This window comes from Grammomys surdaster, unplaced genomic scaffold (genome assembly GCF_004785775.1).
Source record: "Grammomys surdaster isolate TR1022 unplaced genomic scaffold, NIH_TR_1.0 1036, whole genome shotgun sequence".
In the NCBI taxonomy this organism is placed as follows: domain Eukaryota; kingdom Metazoa; phylum Chordata; class Mammalia; order Rodentia; family Muridae; genus Grammomys; species Grammomys surdaster.
The window spans coordinates 1,968,720-1,995,110 of NW_021605455.1; the positions used below are offsets into that span (position 1 = coordinate 1,968,720).

General features: G+C 37.1%; 1 protein-coding gene across 10 annotated transcripts in view; it reads left to right on the forward strand.

The window, feature by feature from the left end:
• Pias2 (protein inhibitor of activated STAT 2) overlaps positions 1 to 26,391 on the forward strand; it is a 78,056-nt gene that overhangs the window by 29,672 nt on the left and 21,993 nt on the right. For all 10 annotated transcript variants that reach the window (XM_028783188.1, XM_028783189.1, XM_028783191.1 and 7 more), the window contains exons 3-10: positions 3,043 to 3,127; positions 12,332 to 12,382; positions 12,499 to 12,589; positions 19,216 to 19,350; positions 21,616 to 21,721; positions 22,507 to 22,580; positions 25,117 to 25,277; positions 25,780 to 25,913. In XM_028783188.1, coding sequence (XP_028639021.1) covers positions 3,043 to 3,127; positions 12,332 to 12,382; positions 12,499 to 12,589; positions 19,216 to 19,350; positions 21,616 to 21,721; positions 22,507 to 22,580; positions 25,117 to 25,277; positions 25,780 to 25,913 — 837 coding nt within the window. The remainder of the gene's footprint in view (positions 1 to 3,042; positions 3,128 to 12,331; positions 12,383 to 12,498; positions 12,590 to 19,215; positions 19,351 to 21,615; positions 21,722 to 22,506; positions 22,581 to 25,116; positions 25,278 to 25,779; positions 25,914 to 26,391) is intronic.

The window sequence follows — 26,391 nt, forward strand, 5'->3', positions numbered from 1 at the left end:
TCTATGTGTCTGTTTTTGATACTTGGCTGCTTTCATATTTTAGCCCTTGTGAATAATACTTCTGTAAATATGAATGTAAATATCTCTTTATCAAAAGGAAAATTGTTGGATCAGATAGTGATCGTTTTTAATTTTTAAGCAAATACCATATTGTTTACCACAACAGCTGCAATATCTTACATTGCTATGAACAGTACATAGCTTTGCATGAGATTTTTTTCCCACACCTCTGCCAAAATGTTCTGGTTTTGTGGGTAATGCTTTATTTTGGATAGTAGTCAACCCAGTGAGTATAAAGTAATAATGAGTTGGAGTTTTCCTTGAAGTTCTCTAATTATGAATTATATTGATTGCTTTTTAATGTGACATTAGCCATTATGTATATTATTTAGAGAGAAGTCTCTACAAATTGTTTGCCCAGATGGAAAAGCCATCTCTCCAGCCTGCAATGATACTAGTCATTGCATCTTTACAAACCACTTCCAACCTGAGTGCAACTTGGAGAGAGGAATCTTGACCAAAATACAAGCCAGCTTACTACAAGGTCAATATAATACTTCCAGAGGATGGAGGGGATGGCTTAACAGACCTCGTTTTTATTTGTTATTTTTTATTTTTTTATTTTTTGGTTTTTTTCGAGACAGGGTTTCTCTGTATAGTCTTGGCTGTTCTGGAACTCACTCTGTAGACCAGGCTGGCCTTGAACTCAGAAATCTGCCTGCCTCTGCCTCCCAAGTGCTGGCAGACCTCGTTTTTATTAAGAATATTTAACAAGGCATGTTAAAATGTCAACTTTTTACCTAAATATTTTTACCAAGCTAGAGTCATTATTATCAAGTAGGTGGCAATATGTATGTATTAGACTGTAGCTTTTTTTCTTGAAATACTTCATTTATTTTACTTAATTATTTTGAGACAGGGTCTTACTATGTAGTCCTGGCTTACTTGGTAGCACTGTTTCCAGGCTTGCCTTGAACTCACAGAGATCTGCCTGTTTCTGCCTTCTGAATGCTGCAGTTGAAAGTGTGTTCTGTCATGCCTGGCTCATATTTTAAGTTTTTTGAGTGCATGTTGGTATCCTTAAAATCAGAACATGTTGGACCTTCTGGAGCTGTAGCTACAGGTGTTTGCCAGCCATCTGCTGTAGGTGTTAGAAGTTTAACTTAGGTCCTCTGTAGGAACATAAAGCCCTCTGAATTCCTGAACCATCTTTCCAGATCCTTCATTTTCCCTTCCTCCCTCCTTCCCTCCCTAACAAGGACTTAAATGCAGACTACCAGAACTAAAAATATATCTGTATATTTTCTGTTTTCAGAAAGCTTTCACACGTGTTAACTGTCATAAAAAGTAGAGAAAAGTGTTACCATATTAATTGAGAAAGAAAGATTTAGAAGTTTTATGTTAATTTTATTTTTGTGTGTGTGATGCTCATTTTCACTTTGTTCTTTTTGGGGCACTCTGTACTTGTGTTAGATATTTTTAGATTTATGGTTAGAGAAACACAGTACTCATGCTATTAAATAGGATCGAAAACACTGTGTATTCACTCGGTAGCTTGGTTTGTACTAGAGCCTGGTTCCCAGGGTATTGTGTCAGTCTTCTAGTGCTGAGCCATGTATAGCCCAGCCACTTTGTGGTCACTTGTAATCTCACAGTGTGGGCTGTTGTATTATGTTTGATAGTTACAACGTCATGGATGAACTCAGTCATTGACAGAGGAAAGAGGAAGCCATACAAGGGGAGAGGATGAAAGGACCAGCAGGAGCTGAGGGTGGGGAGAGACTGACTTTGTTCTATGTCCCATAACTGTCATGTAATATAAAACTGCTCCATGTGTAGATCTTTATCTTAAACACCCCCCTTTCCCCTCATTTTAGAGATAGTCTGAGAAAATATGAATTAGTATTATATTTCTGTGAAGCGTCATTCTCCAATAAAGTGCCCATGCTTTGTATTCAAGGAGTTAATATTTTTCTTGATTTGATGTGACTGACAAAAGAGGGCTTTCTGATATTAGACATTTAGCTATCATTTTGTTCATGATCTTGGATAATTGTAGCAATAACATAAAGGAATTACTTTCGCTTGCTCCTGAGTGATGTTGCAGTACTTTATGGTCTACTCTCCCTTTCTGTCAGTAGGCTCTTATTTTTGAGACAAGATCTCTGTAGCATTGCATTCATTATATAGTCCAGGCTGGCTTTGAACTCATGATCACCTTGCCTCACCCCTTTGAGAGAAGAATACAGGTTTCTGCCACAATGCCTGTAATGAGCATTAGAACATCAATCATATGTTGCAGTTCTTTGTGATGTTTTCAATACATTTTAGCTTTTAATAATATAGATTAGCAGGATAAATTTACCAGATAACTCTTTATAACCTAGTTATAAACTAGGTTATCTCTTATAGGCAATAATTATTACTTACCAATTTTACCTAAAGTTCTGAAATTTTTGGACTTTCTTTTGTATTCTCTGAGTACTTAAATACAAAGCACTAAAATAAAAAGGATGCTAAGAACACGTATTTTTAAATTTGTATTTATTGTTAATTTATTTTATATTCATTGGTGTTTTACCTGCTTGTGTATCTATGTGAAGATGTCAGAACTCCTGGAACTAGAGTTACAGACAGTAGTGAGCTGCCCTGTGGGTACTGGTTATTGAATCTGGGTCCTCTGGAAGAGTTGCCAGTGCTCTTAGCTCCTGAGCTGTGTCTCTGGCCCCCAGAAAATATACATTGTATAATGGCACTGCTGTGATGGAATGTTTCCGACACTTATGAGGTAGTCCAGAGTGAAATGTCATCTTGAATGGTTTTATTCTGATATCACAGTATAGTTCATATTTTAGAATATTGAATGATTATTTAAATTAAGCTCATTTGGATAACTGTACTCAAAATTGTAGATGAATACAGTTTCATACAATCCTAGAGTTTTAGAATATTAATTACATTTAACCTTGAACATTTCAGGGTTTAGCAAACACTTCTCGTTATTGCTTCTTTGTTACTGAATACATCTTTTTCCCTCCTCAGTTCAAAGCAGTATTCAGCGGTTTCAAGAGAAGTTTTTTATTTTTGCTTTGACACCTCAGCAAGTTAGAGAGATATGCATTTCCAGGTAAGAGGAATGTTTCAAATATATTTTTCCTTGAAGGTTATGTGTTTGCCTTGTAGAGTTATAACAAAATATAATAGACTAAGTGGCTTAAACAGAAACTTACTTTCAAAATTCTAGATAGTTCTAAAATGAAGGTGTTGATAAGCTTGGTTACTCCTGAAGCCTTTTTTTTTTTTTTCCAAGACAGGGTTTCTCTGTGTAGCCCTGGCTGTCCTGAAACTCACTCTGTAGACCAGGCTGGCCTCAAACTCAGAAATCCACCTGCCTCTGCCTCCCAAGTGCTGGGATTAAAAGTGTGCACCACCACTGCTTCTGAAGCCTTTTCTTATGGCTTACACATTTTGCTGTGTCACACATGACTTTTTTTCATTGCAATGCAGTCTAGCTGTGCAATTTGATACTGTCATGACAACAGCGTCTCTTAACTTAGGGGTTTCTTTAAGAATTTTAATTGAATCTATAAAAGCAATTGCAAATACAGTTAAGGTTAAGGTTTCCATGTATAAACTTTGGGAGTCCACAGTTCAGTCTATAAAAGTTGAACTGATCTCTCTCTTCCTTCCCCCCTCCCTTCTTCCTTCCCTCCCTCCCACCTATGTTTTACTTTTTTTTATACATCCATTTGTGTGTGTGGGGGGGGGTTGAATGTCATGGTACAAGTGTGATGTCATAGAATATCAGAAATTCAGGAATTAATTCTCTTTATTATGTGGCTTCAGGGATCAAACTCATTAGGTCATTAGGCTTAGTTAATACCCTTTACCACTGAGCTGTGTTGCCATGCCCAATTGTACTATTTCTTAAGTGATAATAGTTTAACTATGATAAGTCATATAGTAAATACTGTGTACTAAGAAACAGTTGAAACCTTTGAATTTAAAAACCTCAAGAATTTTAAGTATTTTAAAGTATTTTAAGTATTTTAAAGACACATTTGCCAATTTTTGGGTTTTTTTGGTGCTCGGAATTAAACCCTGGATCTTCTATGTGAAGGCAAGTGCTCCTATCATCTTCAGTGTTTCAACTGCAAGTCTTATTTTAAATAGGGCAGCATAATAAAAAGTGTGAAAATATGGCGTGGTGATACATGCCTGTAATCCTTGGGCTCCAGAGGTAGAGATGAGCGGTTCAGAAGTTCAAGGTCAACTTTGGCTACCTGAGATATGTTTCAAAGTAAAAATGAATTTGATAGTAACCCAAAGATAAAATAACTAAACAGACATTTTGAGACTAAATGTGAATAACTTAATGATTATTCTTGGGTAAGAACAAAAACTTGGCTAGGAATGGTGGCACTTGTCTTTAATCCCAGCACTCAAGAGGGAGAGGCAGACACAAGCCAACCTGGTTTAAAAACTCTGAGACTTTGTCTTAAAAAGAAAAGTGCTGGCTAGTTTATTTCAACTTGACATAGAGTCACTTTGGAAGAGGGAACTTCAGTTGAGTTGACACTAGATTGGCCTAAAGGTAAGTAAGGGTCCTGCTGTCTTACTTAGTTACAGTTCTTTTTCTGTAGTGAAACACTAAACCAAGGCAATTTATAAAAGGAAGCCTTTAGTTGGGGCTTGCTTACAGAGAGTTAGTCAATAGGTACTGGTGTAGAGACTGATAGCCTGCTCTGCGGCCAGAGAAGGGGAAGGAAAGGTAGACTGGTACTGGGCTGGCCATGGGCTTTTGAAACTTCAAAGCTTTCCCTTAGTGACACACCTCCTCTAACAAGGCCACACCTACTCTTAACAGTGCCACACCTCTAATTGGTCCTAAATAGTTCTTCTAAATGAGGACAAAGCATTCACACAGGAACCAGTGGGGCCATTCTTATTCAAATAAGCACACCTGCCCAGCCATATTCTTTACTGCCAATTACTTCGGACAGGCAACCCTGCTCTCTGGATGATGCCACCCCTGTGTGCTATTATTGGGTATTGAAAGAAAGTAAGCTGAGCATGCCCAGTAAGCAGCACTCTTCCATGTCTCTGCATCAGCTCTTGCCTCCAGGTTTCTGCTCTGTTTGAATCTCGCCCTGACTTCCTTCAGCACTAGACTATTGTTACTTAAAAGCTATAAGCTAAAATACCCACCCTCCCTCAAATTGTTTTGGTCATGGTGTTTCTCACTGTAATAGAAGCTCGTAAGACAACAAACAAACAAAAAACCACACAAATCAGAGTATTTCCAGGCAAGGTTAGCTATGTAGTCACCCTCCCTGGCCAAAATACTGAATAGATAACCCCCAAACAGGAGAAATACTGTTAATATTTTTAGTTTTCGATGTAGAAGAGGAGTTCTAGTGGCATGGGACTTAGGTGAAAAGAAGAAACTCAAAGTAATTTTATTACTCTGTAAAAATGCACTTACAAGGTAAAAAGGGAAAGGATGGTGAGTTGTAGTATGAGTTCCAGTTCCAGGAGTCAGTTTTGGGTGCTGGAGAGATGACTCCATGGTTCAGAGCACTCACAGTGCTGTTGTACTAGGTTTATAGCCATCTGTAAGTCCAGTGCCAGGGTTCTGTGCCCTCTTCTAGCCTCCTTCAGTCTTTATTATGCAAGTGTGCATTATCAAGCTTCTAAGTCACTACAGCCAGATTATATATCATTATATCTATATATCTATCTATCTCTATCTCTATATATCTATATATATAATTTGAAAGTGTGTCTAATATTGTATGGAAAAGACTCTCAGACACAACTTTAGATTTTCTTGAGTAATCATGCTGGTTATTATTTTTTTTTGAATAACACATCTTAAAATCCTTAAGATTTTATAATTTATAAAGTTTGAGGTTCCACAGAATAATGTTTATATAAATAAACTGGTTTGTAACAGTCTTGGGTTATTAATAAGCTGAGCCATCTCTCTAGGCCTAAATAATTACTTTAAATAAAAAATTTTAATAATGTCCTGGAGATAGATAATAATGATGGTTGTTACCCACTACGAATGTACTTATTGCTTTAGATGGTTAATTGATTGTAATAATTTCAGTATATTTATCCCCAGTATAAAATTTTACTAAGTAATGCTGTTTTCCATTGCTTTGAAAAGAAATGGAATGTGCTCATATATATGTACATTACATATACAGTCTTTCCAGAGCTGGGGAATGTATTGGTAAAAACAACCTGTTTCCTAATAAATGTAAATAGAAGTATAATGAGACTCAGTAATTACCAACATTTAACTCCTCTGTCTGGCTCTCCTTTTTTGTACTGAAGTATTTCAAAGCTAGTCACTTCCATTATGTAATACACAATTGTGCTTGAGTGTGCAGTTCTAATGGACTTTACAGGATTATTCATAAAGTTGTGGGTTTGTGTAAATGTGTGTGCAGGTTGCTTTATGTAGAAACCAGTAGTGGCATCAGGTCTTAAGTTTGTCCACCTTATGCATTGAGGCATGGTCTCTCAGTTGGAACTTTGTAGCTAGCCAGTTTGCTTTTGGGCAGTCCCCGTCTGCATCTGCTGATTGCTGGGATTTTAGGTCAGTTGCTGCTCCTGGTATTTAATTATAAGAGTGCTGAGGATTGAATTGTGGTCCTCATGAATTTTTTTATAAATTGAGCCATCTGGCCCATGTTCAAATTTTCTAAGTTGTCAAATAAGGGCTACATACTACTATTTATTTATTTATTTATCTATCTATCTATTTATAGTACATCATTGCTCTCTTTAGACACACCAGAAGAAGGCATCAGATCTCATTACAGATGGTTGTGAGCTACCATGTGGTTGCTGGGAATCAGTTGACCTCTGGAAGAGCAGTCAGCACTCTTAACCACTGAGCCATCTCTCCAGCCCTACATACTACTTTTAACTTACGTATAGTGAATTAGTTTTTGTTGGTACTGTATTCCTTCCTCCCTCCCTCCCTCCCTCCCTCCCTCCCTTCCTTCCTTCCTTCCTTCTGTTCTTCCCTCTGTTATTCCTTCCATTCATTCATTCGAGACAGGTTTTCCTCTATATATGTAGCCTTCCTTCTATGTATGTAGTAAGTATGAAACTTACTCTGTAGCTTGGCTGATCTCAAACTCAAAGAGATCTGCCTGCTTCTGCCTTTCTTCTAGAGCACTGGGATTAAACATGTGTGCCACCACCATCCAGCTTTGTTACTGTTTTGAAAATTGTGTTTATGAATGTGTGTCTGTGTATGAATGTGTGTCTGTGTGTCTTGTACACATGTCCAAGGAGGCTAGAAGAGGGTGTCAGATCCTGTGGAGCTGGAGGTAGGAGCTCATAAGCTGTCTGACACAGGTGCTGGAAACCGAATGTGGGTCTTTGCAGGAGCAGTGTGTGCTCTAACTGCCCATCTCTCCAGCCCTTATTGTACTTTTTAAAACCTCATTTTAAGGCAATTTTAATTTATAGAAAAATTGTAAAAAAATAATGCATATGCCCTTTATTTAGTTTCCTTTAATATTAGCAACTATCATGAGCATTGTATAATTATCAAAACCAAGAAATTAACATTCACTTCATTTCTGGATCCAGTCCCAAATTATATTTAATTGTGAAACTATCTTAGTTTTCTTTCACTTAGTAACTGTTTTCTTCGTTTCTTCATGAAATCCATCATTCCATACATCATTCCATACTCTTTGTTTTAGAGTAGCTGCCAGGGGGCTGGAGAGGTGACTCAGTGGTTGAGAGAGGTCCTGGGTTCAATTCCCAGCAACCACATGGTGACTCACAACCATCTGCAATGGTGTCTGATGCCCTCTTCTGCTGTGTCTGAAGAGAGCAATAGTGAGTACATAAAATAAATAAATAATCTTTAAAAATAAAAAATAGAGTAGCTGTCAGAGAACAGCTTGCAGGAGCTTGTTGCATGCATCTACCCTGTGGGACCCTGGGCTCATTTTCAGAGTGTCAGGCTTGCCAGCACATACAAAGCTGTTTGACTGGCCCTTGATGTTTTACCTTGATTAGATTATGTGTGTCTGGCCAAAATATCTCCTTATATGTTCTTTTCAGAGAATATCATGCACTACATAATATTTTTGTTTTTACTTTTGGTCATGCTGACATATCATTTGTCTCATCTGTCTGTTATATTGTAATGTCCCTGATCTTTCCCCATTATTGTTAGTGAATATCTTGGGGGGAAATATTATGAGACTTGGTGTGTGTGTCTGTGTGTGTGTGTGTGTTTTTCCCTTAAACCCTTGGAAACCTGTAAACCCTGTGGAATCTTGCACATTTTAGTTTCCATTTAGGTTAGTCTTCTGTAAAGAATTTGTTAACTGGCCTCCTTTCATTTATTTATTTGTGTAACTGTAGATTTATAGAGAAATTGTGGGATGTAATCCTGTGCTATAGGAATTTATTTTATAGTTCAAATTGTTCTAGCTTATTTTATCTTTCAGATTAGATCCTAGATCCTTAAACATCTTGTTGCTGCTGCTGTTATCTTACTTAATGGTACTTTATTTTGTTGTTTTGTTTTGTGTTTGGCCTTTTTGAGATAGGGTCTTACTGTATAGTCCAAACTGGCCTTGAACTTGTTTCATTTTCTTTCCTTATTTTATGTGTATGGGTGTTCTGCCTGAATCTGTATGTCAGTGTGCTATGTGTGGACCTAGGGAGATCAGAGGAGGTCACTGGTCCCCTCGGGCAAGAGTTACAGTGGAAAGATGACATATGTGTGCTCTGTCATGTTTTTAATCACTGAACCATCTTTCTAGCTTCATAACATGACTTTTCAAACAAACAAATGGAAATGGTAGTCAGGAGTGGTGGTACACACCTCTAATCACAGCAGCAGTAGATGGATCTCTCTGTATGAGGCCAGCCTGGTTGGTCTCCATGGTGATCTCCAGACCAGCCTGAACATAGGAACCCTGGAGAGTAGGAAGTCAGGAGAGGGAGGGAAGGAAGGGGGAGAGAAAGAGACAGATTATGTCTAAAATTGAACTTGTTTTTTTTTTCCAAACCCACTAGTTTTGTTTTTCCTTCCACTCATTTATTCACTTAGCATATATTTACTGACTCTACTGTAGTTCAAACAGTACTCGATGTAACAAAGATATACAATTGAAAAATAAACTGGCCTCAAAGAGTTTCTCCGTTTCACTGATGGCTGTGGAGTCTGCTAACCAGATGCCTTGTACTGTTAGTCTCCTTTTCACTAAGCATGCCATGTCTGTTTGCTGTATGTCACTGACTTTTCTCCCTTACTTTAAGATGTAGAACTCTACTGTGCAGTTCTACCTTTGAGATTTGTGTTTAGAAACATTCTAGTTGGAAAGTATACTACTTTTAACATACTTATACATGTCCCTGAGCAAGTAACTCAGTCTCTTTGAATCTTACTTACCCTGTATGTAAAATTGGAATAATGGTTGCTACCTCATTGGATGGGGTAACTTAAACCTGTTCTACTTTCCTTAACTCTGACTTAGTGTCACTAACCATTCAGGAGCACTTCTGGAACCTGGCCTGGAATCACCATTATTTATTTGCATCCGTCTACTCTCAGACGTCATTGGGTCTTACTAGATCCTTCATATATATAGTATATGAGTACATTGTAGCTGTCGTCAGACACAGAAGAGGGAGGGCATCAGATCTCATTACAGACGGTTGTGAGTTACCATGTAGTTAGTTGCAGGGAAATGAACTCAGGACCCAGTGCTCTTAACCACTGAGCTATCTCTCCAAACCCAGATCTTACCAGATTTTTACTGAAATCACCCATCAATATTTATTTATGTTTAAGTTTCTTTTGAAGGCCTTATGTTTGTCTGCACACTTCTGATAGTTTCCTAGCCACCTCCCACCTAGCCATGGAATCCTTATGTAGCTGTAAAAGTTGTTGCAAGTCACTTGATACAGTTTCTGGGTACCAAGCTGGAGTCTGTACTCTAAACTGCTGAGCTATCTCTCCACCCCCCAGTGACCATGTACTCTTTTAAAATCTGTTTCTTCTGTGCTTAAAAACCTGTTCAGTAGGACTTCTTTGTAGAATCTGTTTGTTGTCATTTGTTAGTTCTTCCTATCTGTTATTTGCCCCCACCCCACCCCACCCCACCCCTTTGCTGGTGCAGGGCTTCTCCTGCCCTGTTCTCTAGCAGCTCTACACTGTCTTCTGGACTCACCGCTTGACTTTTTTCAGATTTTGTTCTGCAACCTAACAAAGTTCTGATGTGTATCTAGTTGAGAATCCCTGCACTCAGGGAAACACTGAACAGAAAACTGTTGTACAAACGTATGTTCTAATTTTGCTTGTGGAAAGTGACCTGAGCTTTTAAGACAAATTAAATTTCTGTTTTTTTTTTCTTTTTGTAAGACTTGTCACATTTTATTTTTTGTTTGTATCTACTACTAGCATGAGTTTTTGTGGAAAATACTGTGTTTCATGTATCTTTGAAGCGTCAGGGGCCAAACTGAATTGTTTGATTTGGATAAGCTTAACGTTTGAATGACTTAATCAAATAATTGCTTAGAAAGGGTCAGAAGTATATGGGATATTGGAATATCTTGCACAAATGGTTGAGAACGATGTAGGCTCCTAGAAGAACATCTTAACCCAGGCATTTGGATTATCTGTTTAATCATCACAATAACTTAATGAAGTAGATGTATTTTTTCTGTCTTTAACACATAAAAGAACTGAATACAGAAAGGTTGAGTAATTTGCAAAAGGTCATAAAATTTGGGATTAGAGAGAGTCCCTGTGCCTTTCAGGAAACTACAGAATGTGAAGCAGTGAACAAAGCGAAGGCTAAATTTGCTTCTTCAGGTTTCTCATGTTAGGACTACTGCGTAATATATTCTCTGGTATACTCCAACACTTAGAATAATGCTTAAGAGTGATCTAGCATTTTTATCTGATGGGATTCCAGGCATACACTGTCATGTGTGCTGGCTAGGTTGGTGTGATGTTTTTGTTTGTTTGTTTGTTTTTGTTTGGTCATTTTGACACAAAGTAGAGTCATCTGAGGGGAGGAAACTCCAATGAAGAAAATGCCTTCATAAGATCAGGCTGTAGACAAGTGTGTAGAGCATTTTCTTAATTAGTGACACTCCTCCCTGGTCCTTGCATCAGCTCCTGCCTCCAGGTTCCTGCCCTGTTTCAATCTCTGCTTTGACTTCCCTCAGTGGACTATGCTTCAGAATATGTAAATCAAATAAACGCTTTACTCCCTAAATTGCTTTTGGTTGAGGTGATTGATCATAGTAGCAGTAGCCCTAAGATATCTAGCAAGGAAGATGCTTCTTGAATTGTAATGTACATCCATTTGATCTGGAGTTCCAGGTTTTGTTCTATTCTCCTCTTTTTGTTAATTACATGCATGTGCATTTTGGATCCTCTGGACTTGGATCTTCAGATGGGTGCTGGGAATTGAACTCTGGTCCTCCAGAAGAGCAGCGCATACTGTTAACCACTGACTTATCTCTCCAGCTGCTGGAGATCTTGTTAAAATGCAGATTCTAATTGTATACATCTGGGACAAGAGCTGATATTCTGCATTTTTAATTAATCATGTAAAAAAAATAACAGTTGGACGGGCAGTGGTGGCGCACGACTTTAGTCCCAGCTCTTGGGAAGCAGAGGCAGGTGGATTTCTGAGTTCAAGGCCAGCCTAGTCTGCAGAGTGAGTTCCAGGACAGCCCAGGCTATAAAGAGAAACCCTATCTCGAAAAAACAGAAACAAACAAACAAACAAACAAACAGTTCTTTTTAGGTGTAGACTCTGTTTTGAGACTAAAAATTAACATAAAATTAGCATTTAAATTAACATAAAATTAACATAAAATTAGAAACATAGAAGTGACTTTGATGTGATTATAATTCTTGTTTGTTAGTGTCATTTAACATTAAAAAAATTGTGTGTATGTGTGTACACGATCACCTGTGACCTCACCTATGGCATGCTTAAATGGTGTGACCTGAGGACAGTGTTGGTTACCTTCTTCTCCAGTCTCTACCTTGTTCACTGAGACAGGGTCTGTGAGCCTGGATGTTGTAATTCTAGTTAGATTGTCTGGGTAGCAAAACTCAGGAGTTACTCTGTATCCATAAATCTTGCCCTCTGCCGGGCCCAAGGGTTGGTGGGGGTGGGGCTGTAGTTGCTGACTGTTTAAACAGCTCCTAGCTTTTACAAGGGTGCTTCGGATTGGAATCATTACCCATTGAGTAATGTCCTCAACTCCTGTTCTGTGAATTTTTATTGTACTTTCTTCCCCCCCACCCCCCCAACAGGGATTTCTTGCCAGGAGGCAGGAGAGACTATACAGTCCAAGTCCAGCTGAGGTGAGTTTGATATTTTCCTACTTGCCATGCACATTTGAGCTTTAAAACATGGAAGCATGTTTTGGCACCCTAACTTTTTTTCTTTTTTCTTTTTTCTTTTCTGTTTTTGAATACAGACTTTGCTTGGCCGAGACCAGTTGCCCTCAAGAAGATAACTATCCCAATAGTTTGTGTATAAAAGTAAATGGGAAACTCTTTCCTTTGCCTGTAAGTTGCTATGTATTTACCAGATTTTTGTGTAAGTTTAGTATAAACACTGACAAGGGGTAGAAATAGTAACAACTTAGTATTGATGAATTATTCTAGTCAGAAGTGCATATAAACTTCTTTCAAAAATAGATGGGAAGATAGAAAGGATGAACCTGAAACATTTTATTGACGAATTCAAAGTTTTCATTGGCTCTTGGATCATATCTAACAACTGAACTTGAGTTTGAGTGCACAAAACATGGCTGTGGTCAATTTCTGAATTAGCTGGGTTTGGCATGTAGATTCTATCAAGGAAACAGAAAGAGCAACAGAATCCAGGATTCTAACTTTGGCCTTGGCCTTGATGAGTCACACATTTTGGGGTTCAGGAGCAAATATTTGGCTGGCAGCTTGTTGTCTAACAGTGAAGCAACTCCTGAAATATATATATATATATATATGATAAAAAAAATTCAGCCTTTTCTGGCCTGAGATAACTAGAATCCTCAAACTGTTAGGTCTTAAAATAGCACTCAGGTTGTTGAACTGTACTATATATTAGTTCCCATGAGGTCTGGAATACTTCACTAAATTAGTATGGTTGTGGAGAAGCCAACAACACTTTAATACAGACGTGGAAGAGAAGCCTATTTATTAAGTATTACAAAACAGAGGTTGTATAGTTGTTGTAATTGAATTGTTCCATGACTCCTGGTATTTCAAGTTGCCATTTTAGCAAAAGCTGCTATTAGAAACAGGGAAGCTGTTTGATATTCCTGCTAGGCTTGAGACTTGACACAGAATGCGAGCAGTACATATGAGCAGCTGAACAAGTTACACAGTGCAACCCAGTGATCTAGGTTCTCCGAGAACCGAGTGCTTATAAGTGTGGAAACTGACCTTCCTTTGTTTTTAGGCATATCATTTATTCATGGGCTATGGGATTTAGAAACCTGAAAAGTGACTTACCCTATGAATTTTAAAAAATGCTTTTGTAAAAAAAATAAGTGTGTGTGGTGTATACATAGAAGTGCCATGATGAACATGTGGAATTCAGATGACAATTTTGAGGACTCAAAATAACACTTCATCTTTAAATAGGTTCTAGGGATTGAACTTTTGATAACTAGTCTTGAATGGCAAGCTCCTTTACCATAGTGAATTCTTGTACTAGCCTGCTCAATGAGTGTAAACACTGTTTACTAACTGGCTCTTCTAGAAGTAGATATTTGAGATACTGAAGTCTGAGATAGTCCTTGGAAGACAGAAAGGAAGATGAGAGTCATCTTCCATGTGGTCAGTGAGGATTGCTTACATTACGTGATGTGTACATGTTCAAAAGCCATTTTGAGTTGGGCATAGTGAAACTCAAGTGGAATACCAGCATGTGAAAGGCTGAGGTAGGAGCATCTAAGGTTCAAGGCTAGTCTGGACCACATTGTGATAACTGTCTCAAGAAACAGGTAGGGCATTGTGCCTCTTGGATTTCAGACTTTCAGCAATAAGAGCCAAAAGAGCCGTCTCTTCTTGAGTGTATTGCACAAACATCTGAACCAGGGGAGGAAGTTTTTCTACTTTGAATTGAAGAGTGCTAGGTTGGTGGATGGTTTGATGTTTGAAAAAAGAAGCCTAGCAAAATCAAATCATACAGTGATTCTGTGCATACTTTATGTGATTTTTTTTCCCTACACTTCTTTTTTCTTTCCTGCTTATTGTGTACTAAGATTCATTTGACTCCATTTCTCTTTACTTCTTTTACTATCCTTGAAGAAAGATAGAACTGTGGAGGCTTTTTGTATGTTACAGACTCACTTTCAACCTGTCCAGTGTAATATGATTTTGCCATTGATGGAGTTTGCTTGCAGTATACCAGATTCATCCTAAACTCTTTGATATTGTTACAGTAACTGTGATGGCTGTATAGAGTGTCTGTGAGTTCCACAAAACTCTAAATAACTCTGTCAGTACCTTGCTTTGGTTTAGTATTTTAATAGATGCAGTCTGTTACTTTACTGGGACAGTTTGTTACTCTTCCAGACATTTTGAGATGAGATACTTGAGTACTTCTTCCATGACATTGTTAGACAATCAATGTTTGTTTCTGCTCTAAAGCACCGAGAACCCTTAAGTACTTACATTTGGTTGTTTGTGAAAATATGAGTTCTGTATAAAGCATGCTTTGTCCTTTGTCCTAGGAGTCTGGCACCTTCCACCCCCCCACCCCCCCAGACAGGGTTGGTTATAAAGAAGAGTGTGAGTGCTGGGAGAAAGAAAGGCAAAGACATATTTCACAGATGGAAAGAAAGGGGTTTGCTATTTTGCATCAACTCCACAAAGTGGCTTTTTACTTCAAGCTTATGAAAACTTCTCTTGTTGTTTTTGAGACCTGGCTGCCCTGGCACTTGCTATATGGACCTGGCTGTCATAGTTACAGCCCTCTTGCCTATCTCCTGAGCTTGAGTATTATAGATGTGTGCCACTATACCTGGGGAAATCTTATGGAACAGATAGATGGGCATAAGCTCATATGTCGCTGATGAAAAACTTTACAAAGTACCTGTTAGTTCCCAGTTACTACTCACTGGGATAATGAAATATGTTGTCTTCATTTGCACCTACCAGGATTTTTTGTTTGTTTGTTTATTTGTTTGTTTCCGATACAGGGTTTCTCTGTGTAGCCCTGGCTGTCCTGGAACTCACTCTGTAGACCAGGCTGGCCTTGAATCCGTCTGCTTCTGCCTCCCAAGTGCTGGGATCAAAGGTGTGCGCCACCACTGCCCGGCACCTACCAGGATTTTGAAGTTCATGACAATCATATAAGTATGCTATAGCCTCAAGAAAGATGCAGTGGATCTTTAGGGGTTGAATTGAGCTCTGTAGCTAATGGGACCTTATTCTAATTGTAAAAAAAAAAAAAAAAAAAAAAAGTACTAAGAGGCCACAAAGGATTTTAACTTGTTCTTGCCCATGATCTCAGCTTGCTGAAAACAGATAAAATCTTCATATAATTATGGAATCCCCCATGGTAAATCTGAATATAACTTGTTTTTGACCTAGTGTAAGTCCTTTTATGTGTGACTCTATTAAAAAATCCACTAATTGTGGACCCATTACAGATGGCTACTATATTGGATGCACAAAGTAAATGGAATAGGAAACAGTATTAGTTGCTTTGACAGTAGTATGCCCTTGAACTTCCATATATCAAGTAAGTGATGAGAACCAGCTTTATTTGACCCACTTCAAGATGATTTTCCTTTTCTTTCATTTTTCTAAAATATGTGTCCTGTGCATGTATGTAGTATTTTGTGTTCTCATTTTGGCATGTGTATTATGTGTATGCATGTAGAGGCTGAAGTTAATGCCCTGTGTTCCTACTAGTCTAGCTATTCAGTTTGCTCTGGAAATGTTGTCTCTGCTTTGCTCTGGAAATGTTATCTCTGCTTCTTGAGTGTTAAAATTATAGGAGGCTGCCATGCCAGCCTTGCTTTTTCCTGTGGTCTGGGTTACAGAACTCTGGTCTTCATACTTTTACAACAAGTGCTTTATTCACTGAGCTGACTACTTGTTTTAATTTTTAAGATTGTGTGTGTATGTGGGAGGTGTGGGTGCACGTGTGCGGGTGCATGCCAAAGATTGATGTTGGCTTATCTTCCTCTGTCCTCTTAATTTTTTTTAAAGACAGTCTTTTGCTAAACCTGGAACTCACCAAAGATCTTAGTTTCTTTTCCTGTTGCTGTTATAAAACACCCGGATAAAAGCAACTTAACAGAGCGATTTCCCCCTTCGTGGGAAATCTTATTGTGGAAAGTGAAGAGTGAAGAAGGCCTTGGATTGTTCAGTCTATGAAAATGGGGCATATAGTCTTCAGTTGCTTCTTGATGTGGCACCATAGAAAGGACACAGCATTCCCTATGAAATGTTTGTTTCTAAAAATCCAAATCCAAGAGCTGGAGAGATGACTTTGTGGGTAGGGGCACTTGATGCTCTTGCAGAAGATCTGGGTTTAGTTTTCCACATTCACTCACAAGGGCTTGTAACTCCAGTTCCAGATTACAATACCCTCTTTGCTTCTGCATGTATGTATGTATGTACGTACGTACGTACATACATACATACATACATACATACATACATACATACATACATACACATTTTAAAAGAAAAAAGATTAAGGAGATAAAAGCTGAACCTGATACACAGTAGAAGAGAGTGAGGCATGCTGGTGATTGAAACCCATAGCTTTGTTCATGCTGGGCAAATGCCTTGCTTTCTCTGTCCTTGTCTCTTCCACACTGTTGAATTGCATTGTGACTCAAGTTCCAACTACAGTTGACATTCAGCTAGGACATGAGGGTTTTTTTTTTCCCCCATTTTGGCAGACACCAAGCTACTGTTTGTATTTGGCTAACCTACCAATAGATAAAGCCATAGCAGAGTTACATTTAGGGTTCAAAACAAGACAAAACCAAAAGTTTGCATTTATAATTGCTTAAATACTGGCACTAATATTCCTGTGTACGTTGCTCTGTAAGTGTTACCATTCTCCTCCTAATGCTGGAGGACAGGACTTTCAACTGAATTGGAAGCTGTTTTGCTTGGGTCGACTGGTGGCCATTCAGCTCTTGGGATCCACCTGCCTCTGCCTCTGGTACTGGAGCTAGGCCTCTAGCCCAGCTTTTTTATGTGGATGCTGAGGAGTTGAGTTCAGGTCCTCATGTCCTCACTGAGCCATCTCCCCAACTCCTAAAGTAAGAGAATCCATTTTTGAGTTTCTCTTTTCCTCTGTGCCTCAGGTGGACCAGTTTAAACATATAAACACACACTATGCCTGTTCATGTTATAGTGCAAATTCTTTATGCCTGAGGTTTCTGATGATATTTGGAATTTTGTTGACAGTCTTAGATAAAAAAGTTGTCATTTAAATATATCCTGCCATTAGGAGAATGGCGGAAAGGATGTTCTCCAGTGCTAGTTGACTTGAGTGTATTCTGTAGCCCTGCTTATGTACCAGTGTTGAATTTTACCATTTGTAAAGTATATAGTTCAACATTGCTGCAATCTACTAAGGTCTTAACATTTACTGATGATTAGGTGTTAGCTATGATTTTGATCATTGCCTATATGTGTGTAACTTTGATACTGATCTGACTGTGTAGCTATGTACCCTCAGCTTTTGAGCCAACAGAAAATTTTAAGGACTTTTTGCAAAGGATCTTGGCTGTTTGAAAACTTGTCACCTATAATTATTGGAAGATCCCAGATTGTATTAGCATTAACACACACAATTAAGGTTGTCTTTGACCTCAAGGATCTGAGGTGTGTTAGTGGAATGAGGTGTAGTTTTAAAGTGTGTTGTAAAGCTTTTCCATATTTAAGGATAAAAAAGTAAGTACTAATAATGGAATGAAAAGTTCTTCAGAAGATTTTTCTGTTAAAAAGTATATGCTACGTTGTCTATGGTGGTGCACACATTTTAATCCTAACATGTAGCAGAGGGTGGATCTCTGAATTAGAAGCCAGCCTGGTTACATAATGAGTTCCAGGACCCAGGCCTATTAATAGAGAGGGCCTGGGTTGGAGGTAGGAGGGCAAGAATATGGGAGTCAATTCATTGAAAGTTCTAAGTTGTACATCAGCTGCTATACATAGTGAAACATACTGTGTATCTAATATGTAGGCATTACTGCAGCTAAGCAAGTTTTATTTTCTAAAAGGTACACTACTTTGCTTTTGAAGATCACAATTTTTTGGTAGTTTAGAATTGTATATACTATAAATAAAAAGTGACTGTCTCCTACTTAAAGCAAAGTCAAGCCAATTTAATACCTACTGAAATAATATCTTTAAAAAAACTTACTACCCTGAGGTTTTTTTTTGATTTTCAGTTTTGTTGTTTGGTTTTGAGACAGAAGTTTACTATGTAGTCCTGTCCAACCAGGATCTCAGAGATCTATCTCCCTCTTAAAAGCTTATGGCTTTGTTGGCTTTATTTTTAATATTTTGTTTCATTTTCATTTGGGTATTTGTACATACATGCATTTGTCTATGGGTGCCAGCAGAGTCCAGAAAAGGCAGCCTAATGCTTTAAAGCTGATGTTCCATGTGGTTGTGAGCTGCCTGGTGTAGTTTAGTGGGGTTCAACTTAGATTCTCAGGAAGAGAGCAGCAAACACTCTTTACTACTGGGGCATCTTTCCAGTTCCTTAGCCTGGTTTTAATGATCGTAGTTTCTCTTTCCAATCAGGCAATAGAAAGCATTTTTAACTACTTACAAGATTTTAATGAGCCCTGAAAAGGTTATTAATGAATCCCTCTTTCATTCCCAAAGATGGCTCACCGCTCCTTCCCATTCATTCATGTGTATGTGTTTTGGATAGGGCCTCCTTCAGATGAGCTTTTATAGAGCTGTCAGATTATCTTGAGAGATTGGTTTTCTGTAAAAAGATTCATTGCTAATAAGATGTCAACATTAATTAATTTAAATGTTGGAATTAATTGATTTTTATTTTTCTGGTGTATTTGTATCTAAGATAAAATGGAAATAACAGTGAAACAAAAATTAAGCAAGATCTTGTTTACATCTTGGAGAAAAATGTTTAAATCCTATAGAGCCTTTAAACGTATCTTTATGATTAATTATAGGGCTATGCACCACCACCTAAAAATGGGATTGAACAGAAGCGCCCTGGACGCCCCTTGAATATTACATCTTTAGTTAGGTTGTCTTCAGCTGTGCCAAATCAGATTTCTATTTCTTGGGCGTCTGAAATTGGAAAGGTAAGAATTTTATCCTGAGTAGTATGAAAGTGTCTTCATTGGGAATTGATTTCTTTTCTTAGGCTGGTAGATTTGTGCAGTGAAGTTGTGAGAAAATACCTGACAGAAGCCACTTTAATGAAGAACAGCTTATTTCAGTTCCTAGTTCTAGGTGATATTTAGTCTGTCATGGAGAGAGCATGCTGGTAAGCAGCTACTTGCTCTGTATTTCAACAAAACAGTGCCGCCACCTAGGGACCAATTCTTCAGACACATGAGGCTGTGAGGGATATTTAACAATGAAACTATGTCCTTCAGTTTCCTAACTATAACCTCTAAAAAGCAGTTGTTTTCTGTGTGGTTATGGTAATGGGACATTACTTTTAATCTGTCATGAATTTTGTTTTTATTTTACAGTGAAAAAATGGTATGTTTACATTTCTTCAAGTAGTGGTCTAACTTTAGTGTTTAAGTAGTATTTTTATAAACTGAAAACCTATTCATGAAGAGGATCAAAAAACATTCTGTTGGTCTTTGTAGGAAATGGTTAACTGTACTCATATTGTAATTAAGAATAACCTATTAATAACATGTTCTTAGCGAGGTGTGGTGGTGCACACCCTTGTCCCCATCACTCAGGAAGCAGAAGTAGGTAGGTCTCTAGCCTGATTTACAAAGCAAATTCCAGACCAACTAAAGCCTGTCTCAAAAAAAAAAAAAAAAACCAAAAGAGCCAGGCAGTGGTGGCGCACACCTTTGATCCCAGCACTTGGGAGGCAGTGGCAGGTGGATTTCTGAGTTCGAGGACAGCCTGGTCTACAGAGTGAGTTCTAGGACAGCCTGGGCTACACAGAGAAACCCTGTCTCGAAAAACCAAAAAAAAAAAAACCAAAAAAAAAAATGCCCACAAACAGAAGCCTTAAAAACCAAATCTGTTTTTGCCTTTAAATAAACAACTCATGGTTCAGATAAGATCCAGGGCATCCCATAAAATACTCAGTCAGAATTAGTTTCTTAAACCTTCAGGTTGATTAACATGACTTTCTACTGATGCTCAGTCTTAAAATGAAAGGTAACAGTTACAGTACTGACTAAAGCAGAATCATTTTTTTATCCAATAAATAATGAAGTATTTCTGAATATCAACTGTAATAGACTTGTTTCATGGAAGTAAAACATAATACTGTTCGAAATTGAGGTATATGTTTATAGTAGGATTTTTAAAATTTGTTTTGTTTTAACCACAAGGATAATTATAGATCTGGAAATAACTTATGTTTTTAAATAAATGGGTTATGATCAATGCATAGGATCTTACTTGTGTTGTATAATAGAAATACTTTTTTTTTGGTAGTAAGGTGATCAACAAAGCTAATATTTAGGCAGTGTTGTTGGAATTTGGATACTTAAAAGAATATCAAAAAGTATTTAGAAGTATTTGGTTTGGCAATTATTAAACACATTCTTCGTTGTGAAATTCAGTGAATATATACAGTGAAAAGGCAGAGCAGAGTATTTCTGCACCCGTACCTCTGTGAATAGTCAACAGTACCTTTGTGTAATACCTAGTGTGGAATTGGATATAGATACTTTCTGGCCTTGGTTTTTATTTTTGTAATTTGTTTCTTATGTTTTAGTTGTCCTTCCACTCAGGAAATGGAATTAATTTATTGGACTTATTTAGGGAAAAAAAAAGTTGGTATAGGCTTTATTGGTATGATTTGCTCTAAGCCATGTAACAGGTAGTCTCATCACAAAGAATTAGAATGTTGACACTCTAAATTTGAAGTGTTAATTTTTTAGAGCAATGTCATTTGAACTTGGTTTGTGCAGTCAAGCGTTGTTATATAAGTAACTAAAACCAGGGAATCTTCTCATGGTGACCCCCAAGCTACTCATTTGGCTAAATTAGAAAACATAATCACAAAAGCACTTGTCCACACTATTTATTTACGATACAAACAGATGTTTTAAAAATAACAAGTGGTTGAAAATGATTTCACAATGAGAAAACCATTTTCTTTCTCAAATGCTTAGTTGATGCCGCTGTCCTGATACAAATGGATGTTTTAAAAATAACAAGTGATTGAAAATGATTTCACAATGAGAAAACCATTTTCTTTCTCAAATGCTTAGTTGATGCCGCTGTCCAGTTGCCAAGGCTCCTTTGGAAGTTGTTTCAGTGTTACTTTTAGAGCCTAGAGTTTCTTCCCTCTACATTTTCTATAAGTAAAAAACAAAACAAAACACTATGTTGTCTTTAAAACAGCTTTTCTTTCTTTGTAGAATTACTCCATGTCTGTGTATCTTGTACGACAGCTTACGTCAGCCATGTTATTACAGAGATTAAAAATGAAAGGTATTAGAAATCCTGATCATTCCAGAGCACTAAGTAAGTAATGTTTGTAAGACTAAACATATGACACACTTTGGAGGGAAATCCTTACTTACATACATAGCAGTATACAATAATTTTAATTACTCACACACATGCATACTACATATATGTATATATGTGTACATCTTTTGTATTATATATGTACATATATATAATTATGCAATTTATAATTGATAACATATTTTATAATATATCATAACAATATATTAGTAATAATTAACATTTGATTGATATACTTGCTGTTATATAATTCATAGTTATATAAATATAAATGACTAGCTAGGGAACTTACTTTATATTTATTACCTAGTAGAAGAACTCTGAGATACTTTGCCACATTGTTTTCAGTTGTCAGAGGAAATAAAGAATGTTTCTTTTCTATTTACAAATTTAATACTGTTGGAAACAATCAGGTCAGCCCAATAAAAATTTAATGACAGTATGAAGAAATGCATTAAAGCTCAGTCCTTTGTTCCATTCCATATTCCTCTCTCAACTGTTGTATTAAATTCTAAAACAATTTTGTTTTTTGTTTTTAACTCTTGTTTTTCAGTGGCTTTATTTTTAAATAGAAATCTTAAAATTTCAATTAAATATGTGATGTAGAGTTTGTTGATAATTCTTTAATAATGGGAATGCGGTTTACTACATTATTATTTAACATTTTGTGTTTCTTCACCTATTCAAAGGAGGGTAGGAACCTTTAAAATGTTCTGTAGTTCTGCTCTATATTACTATTAACTTTAAAGTTTATTATTACCATTTTGTTCTTTTTAAAGTTAAAGAAAAACTTACTGCAGATCCCGATAGTGAAATTGCTACAACTAGTCTTCGAGTGTCCTTGATGTGCCCTGTAAGTAAAGTGACAAACATTTGGTCCCATTTTGCTTTCCGTAAGTGACTTAAGTGTCATATAAAAGTAAGGGTGGGTGAATGGCAGAGTATTAGGATAGCATTCTAAACATTTGTCTTTTCCATTCAGATACCATCTTGAGTAATTGTTAAAAGGGTTTTTCATATTCTTTGGTTTGTTTTTGTTTTTTTCAAGACAATCTAGTTAGAGAACACAAGTCATGAAAAAGTGGCAGGCTATACCTAATGATAGGGGTGGAGGAATGTCATGAATAGTGGATGAAAGTTTCTTTTTTTTCTTTTTGTTTTTATTTTGTATTTTTTTGTTTTTAGTGATTTATTGTTTTATTTATTCAATAATTTATTCCACATACCTAGGAAAATGACTACATACAACAAAAACTCTTCAAATACATGAATTGGCCTATTTAAAGAGTCAATTTAAGTTAGTTGTAGCTAGGTAATAAAATATGACCATTAAGTAATAGAAACAGAAACAAAAGATTTTTCCCTAACATTCATACAATGTATTCCAATCACACTCACTTCTTATTCCTCCAGATCCACCTTCCCACCCTTGAGTACCCCCTCAAAAACACCAGGTCCAGTTTGTGCTGCACCATAGACTCGTTCATTGGAGCATAGTCAAACTCCCAAGTAGTGAATTCTTTAAGGAAAGTTGAGTCCTCCCCAACCCTCACCAGAAGCAAAGCAAAACATTTTAATTCAATTAATTTAATTTAATGTAAAGAAAGTATATAAAGGAAAATAGAATTGAATTCACTTATGAGTTAAGTGATTCCTGAATTCTAATTTTAAAATCTCAGGTGTAGTATGTTTGCAAGAGACAAGTCTACAAGAAGAAACACAGTGGTCACACAGGAGAAATATGGCGAATGATGTCCAGGTACAATGTAAATAAAAACAACAGGAAAACTGCAAGATAGAGTGGAACTTAAGCATGGTATGGAAAGGCCAGAGTCTCTACATTCTAAAATGGAGAGATTAGGAATTGAAGAATTGGTTTCTTAGATGTAGACTGTGTGACTAAAGTCTGTCTTGACTGTTGATTTCAGGAACCCGTGACCTCATAGGTGGAAAGCCACTCATTGGCATCTCACATCTTACCCTCATCTCTATTAGCGAAAAGAACACATGTAATTAGATTTAGGGAAGTAAACAGGTCTTCGTTCTGTATTTTGTTCACCTGCACTTACAGTTCTATGACTAGAAAGAGATTATGTCTTCTCTGAACATATTTTAAAATTCGTTCATAAAAACATCTGACCCTGGTACCTGCTTTGATGGTTATTGGCATCTATTTCTATCCTTCTATGCCTATTTCTATTTTAGGAACATAAACAGAAACATTTAGAAACAGCAGCACATTTCATCTAAATTCCCAATATAGATATTAAGTTACTTGTCATAATTTCATTAGTTAGATTTGTGTTATATAGCCAAACCTAAGTTGTTAGATACTTAAAACTTTATAATTGCATCATCTTGAAAACTGCTTCCTTTCTGAGTACGAAATTATCTTCCTTGCTCCCACTAATGACTCTCCCCTTAAATTTCATTATATCTTGTACTATTGCTGTTGTTTTTGTTTACATTGTAACTGGACATCATTCACCATATTTTTCCTGTGTGAAACTTTCTTTAAATTAGCTCGTGGGACAAAATCTTTTAAAAATGAGAAGAACTTTTTGAGAAAAGCTATGAATTTCTAGTATAACTTTGAGTGACATTTGATGATTGCTACCAATGTAAAATGTGCTTTTGTTTTTAATTTATAGGAAGTAATATGGGGGGGTTGGAAAGAAAATAATTTTTGAGTTTTCATAATGTGTAAATGTTTCAACAAACCCTGAGGTTTTTATTTTGCAAATGAAGAAACTGATTGAAGTTGGGTAACTCAAATCACAGGGTTACTAGTAGAACAGGAATAAAGCTTTTATTCTGATAATTATTCCAATTTTCTTTGCAATAGTTGCTGCCAGATTGGGCTAAAATATCAATATACTGAGCTTTAGTAGTCCTGCTGTTTAGCTATTTTATTTTACTGGAGTTTTCCCAGACAGGGTTTCTCTGTAGCCTTGGAGTTCCAGGTCTAGAACTCACTCTACAGGGCAGGCTGGCCTTGAATTCATAGAGATCCTCCTGCCTCTGCCTCCCACGTGCTGGAAGTGTACCACCATTGCCTGGCCTTTATTTAGTTACCTGTATGCAGCTTTTTTTTTTTTCCCCAAAGCATCATTAAGACTGTGTGTGTATGGGGGTGTGTGTGTGTGTATGTTTGTGTTTCTCTGCCCCTTTGGACTTAGACATTACTGAAGTGAAATGATCTTTCAAAAATCTTAAAACCGTCTATAAATAAAAAATTAAACAGTCTTCATGGGAATAAATTTAGGCTGGAGCTTTTCATTTTGAACATCTTGTTTTACTTGTTAAGACTATCTAATGAGCACCTCTTTTCTCCTGTAGGCTCTTTGTCCTGTTTGAACTCATTTCCTGTTCTGTTCTCTGTTCTTTAGCTAGGAAAAATGAGGCTGACAATCCCGTGCCGTGCAGTGACTTGTACACATCTGCAGTGCTTTGATGCTGCCCTTTATCTTCAGATGAATGAGAAGAAACCCACCTGGATCTGTCCTGTGTGTGACAAAAAGGCTGCCTATGAGAGTCTGATACTAGATGGGTAAGGGTAACTCTGGGCAAGCAGTTAGACAAAGAAATAGAATAAGTGGAGGAAAACCAACAGACCACCTGCTGGTGTGTCGGGCACATTTGTACTACCATCACTCAGGAGACAGAGTTAGGTAGATCTGAGCTGAAGGCTAGTCAGGGATATATATATATATAGTGAGACCCTACAAAGGATTAAGTAGCTGTGTGTACATTGTAAATGCAGTCATATTACATAGGTGCTAAGTTTAAAGCTGTAGTTTGTGTATAGGTTATTCTGGCTCTGGAGTTAAGTTCTAAATGTGATTTCATACACTGTTTATATTAGAATTGGGAAAATTATATGAACTGATTTAATAAGTTAGGTCTTTTTATTAAAATTTTATTTTGAATTATGTGTATATATGTGTGCATAAGTATACAAGGTCTTTTAAAAGTCTAGCACTGTTACTTTGTCTTCAGTGTATACTGCTTTATTTCATCTTTGACTTTTATGATATTTATGTACTTTACAGGCTTTTTATGGAAATTCTCAATGACTGTTCTGATGTGGATGAGATCAAATTTCAGGAGGATGGTTCTTGGTGTCCCATGAGACCTAAGAAAGAAGCTATGAAAGTAACCAGCCAGCCCTGTACAAAAGTTGAAAGTATGTACTGAATGTCAGGAGCACTCAGAGAAGTGCAAATTATGAAGTATAAACTGTAACAACTAGGACTATATTCAGAAGTTAGTTTGCTAACTTTAGGCCATCCATCCTTTCTCATTTTCTTAAGGAATGTGCTAATTTCTATACCATCCTTCAAGCTTTTAAATGGTGTTTCATGTACAAAACAAGTGAATTAGGAGGTGTTGAGGATGGGTATAGATAGCATGAAGCCTGGAGTTCAGCTCTGAGTTACCCGGAAAGGCTGGGACCACGGGTGGCCTTTGTGTAATCCTGGGACTCTAGAGACAGAAACAGGAGTCCTTAGGGCACGCTGTTCTCTGCCTGTGGGTGCTGACCCCCTTGAGAAAAAATTTTTCATAGTGGTTGGCCAAGACTGTTGGAAAACACAGATATGGTAATTACAGATCATTGTAAAATTAAAGTTAGGAAGTAGCAACAAAAGTAATTTTATGTTTGG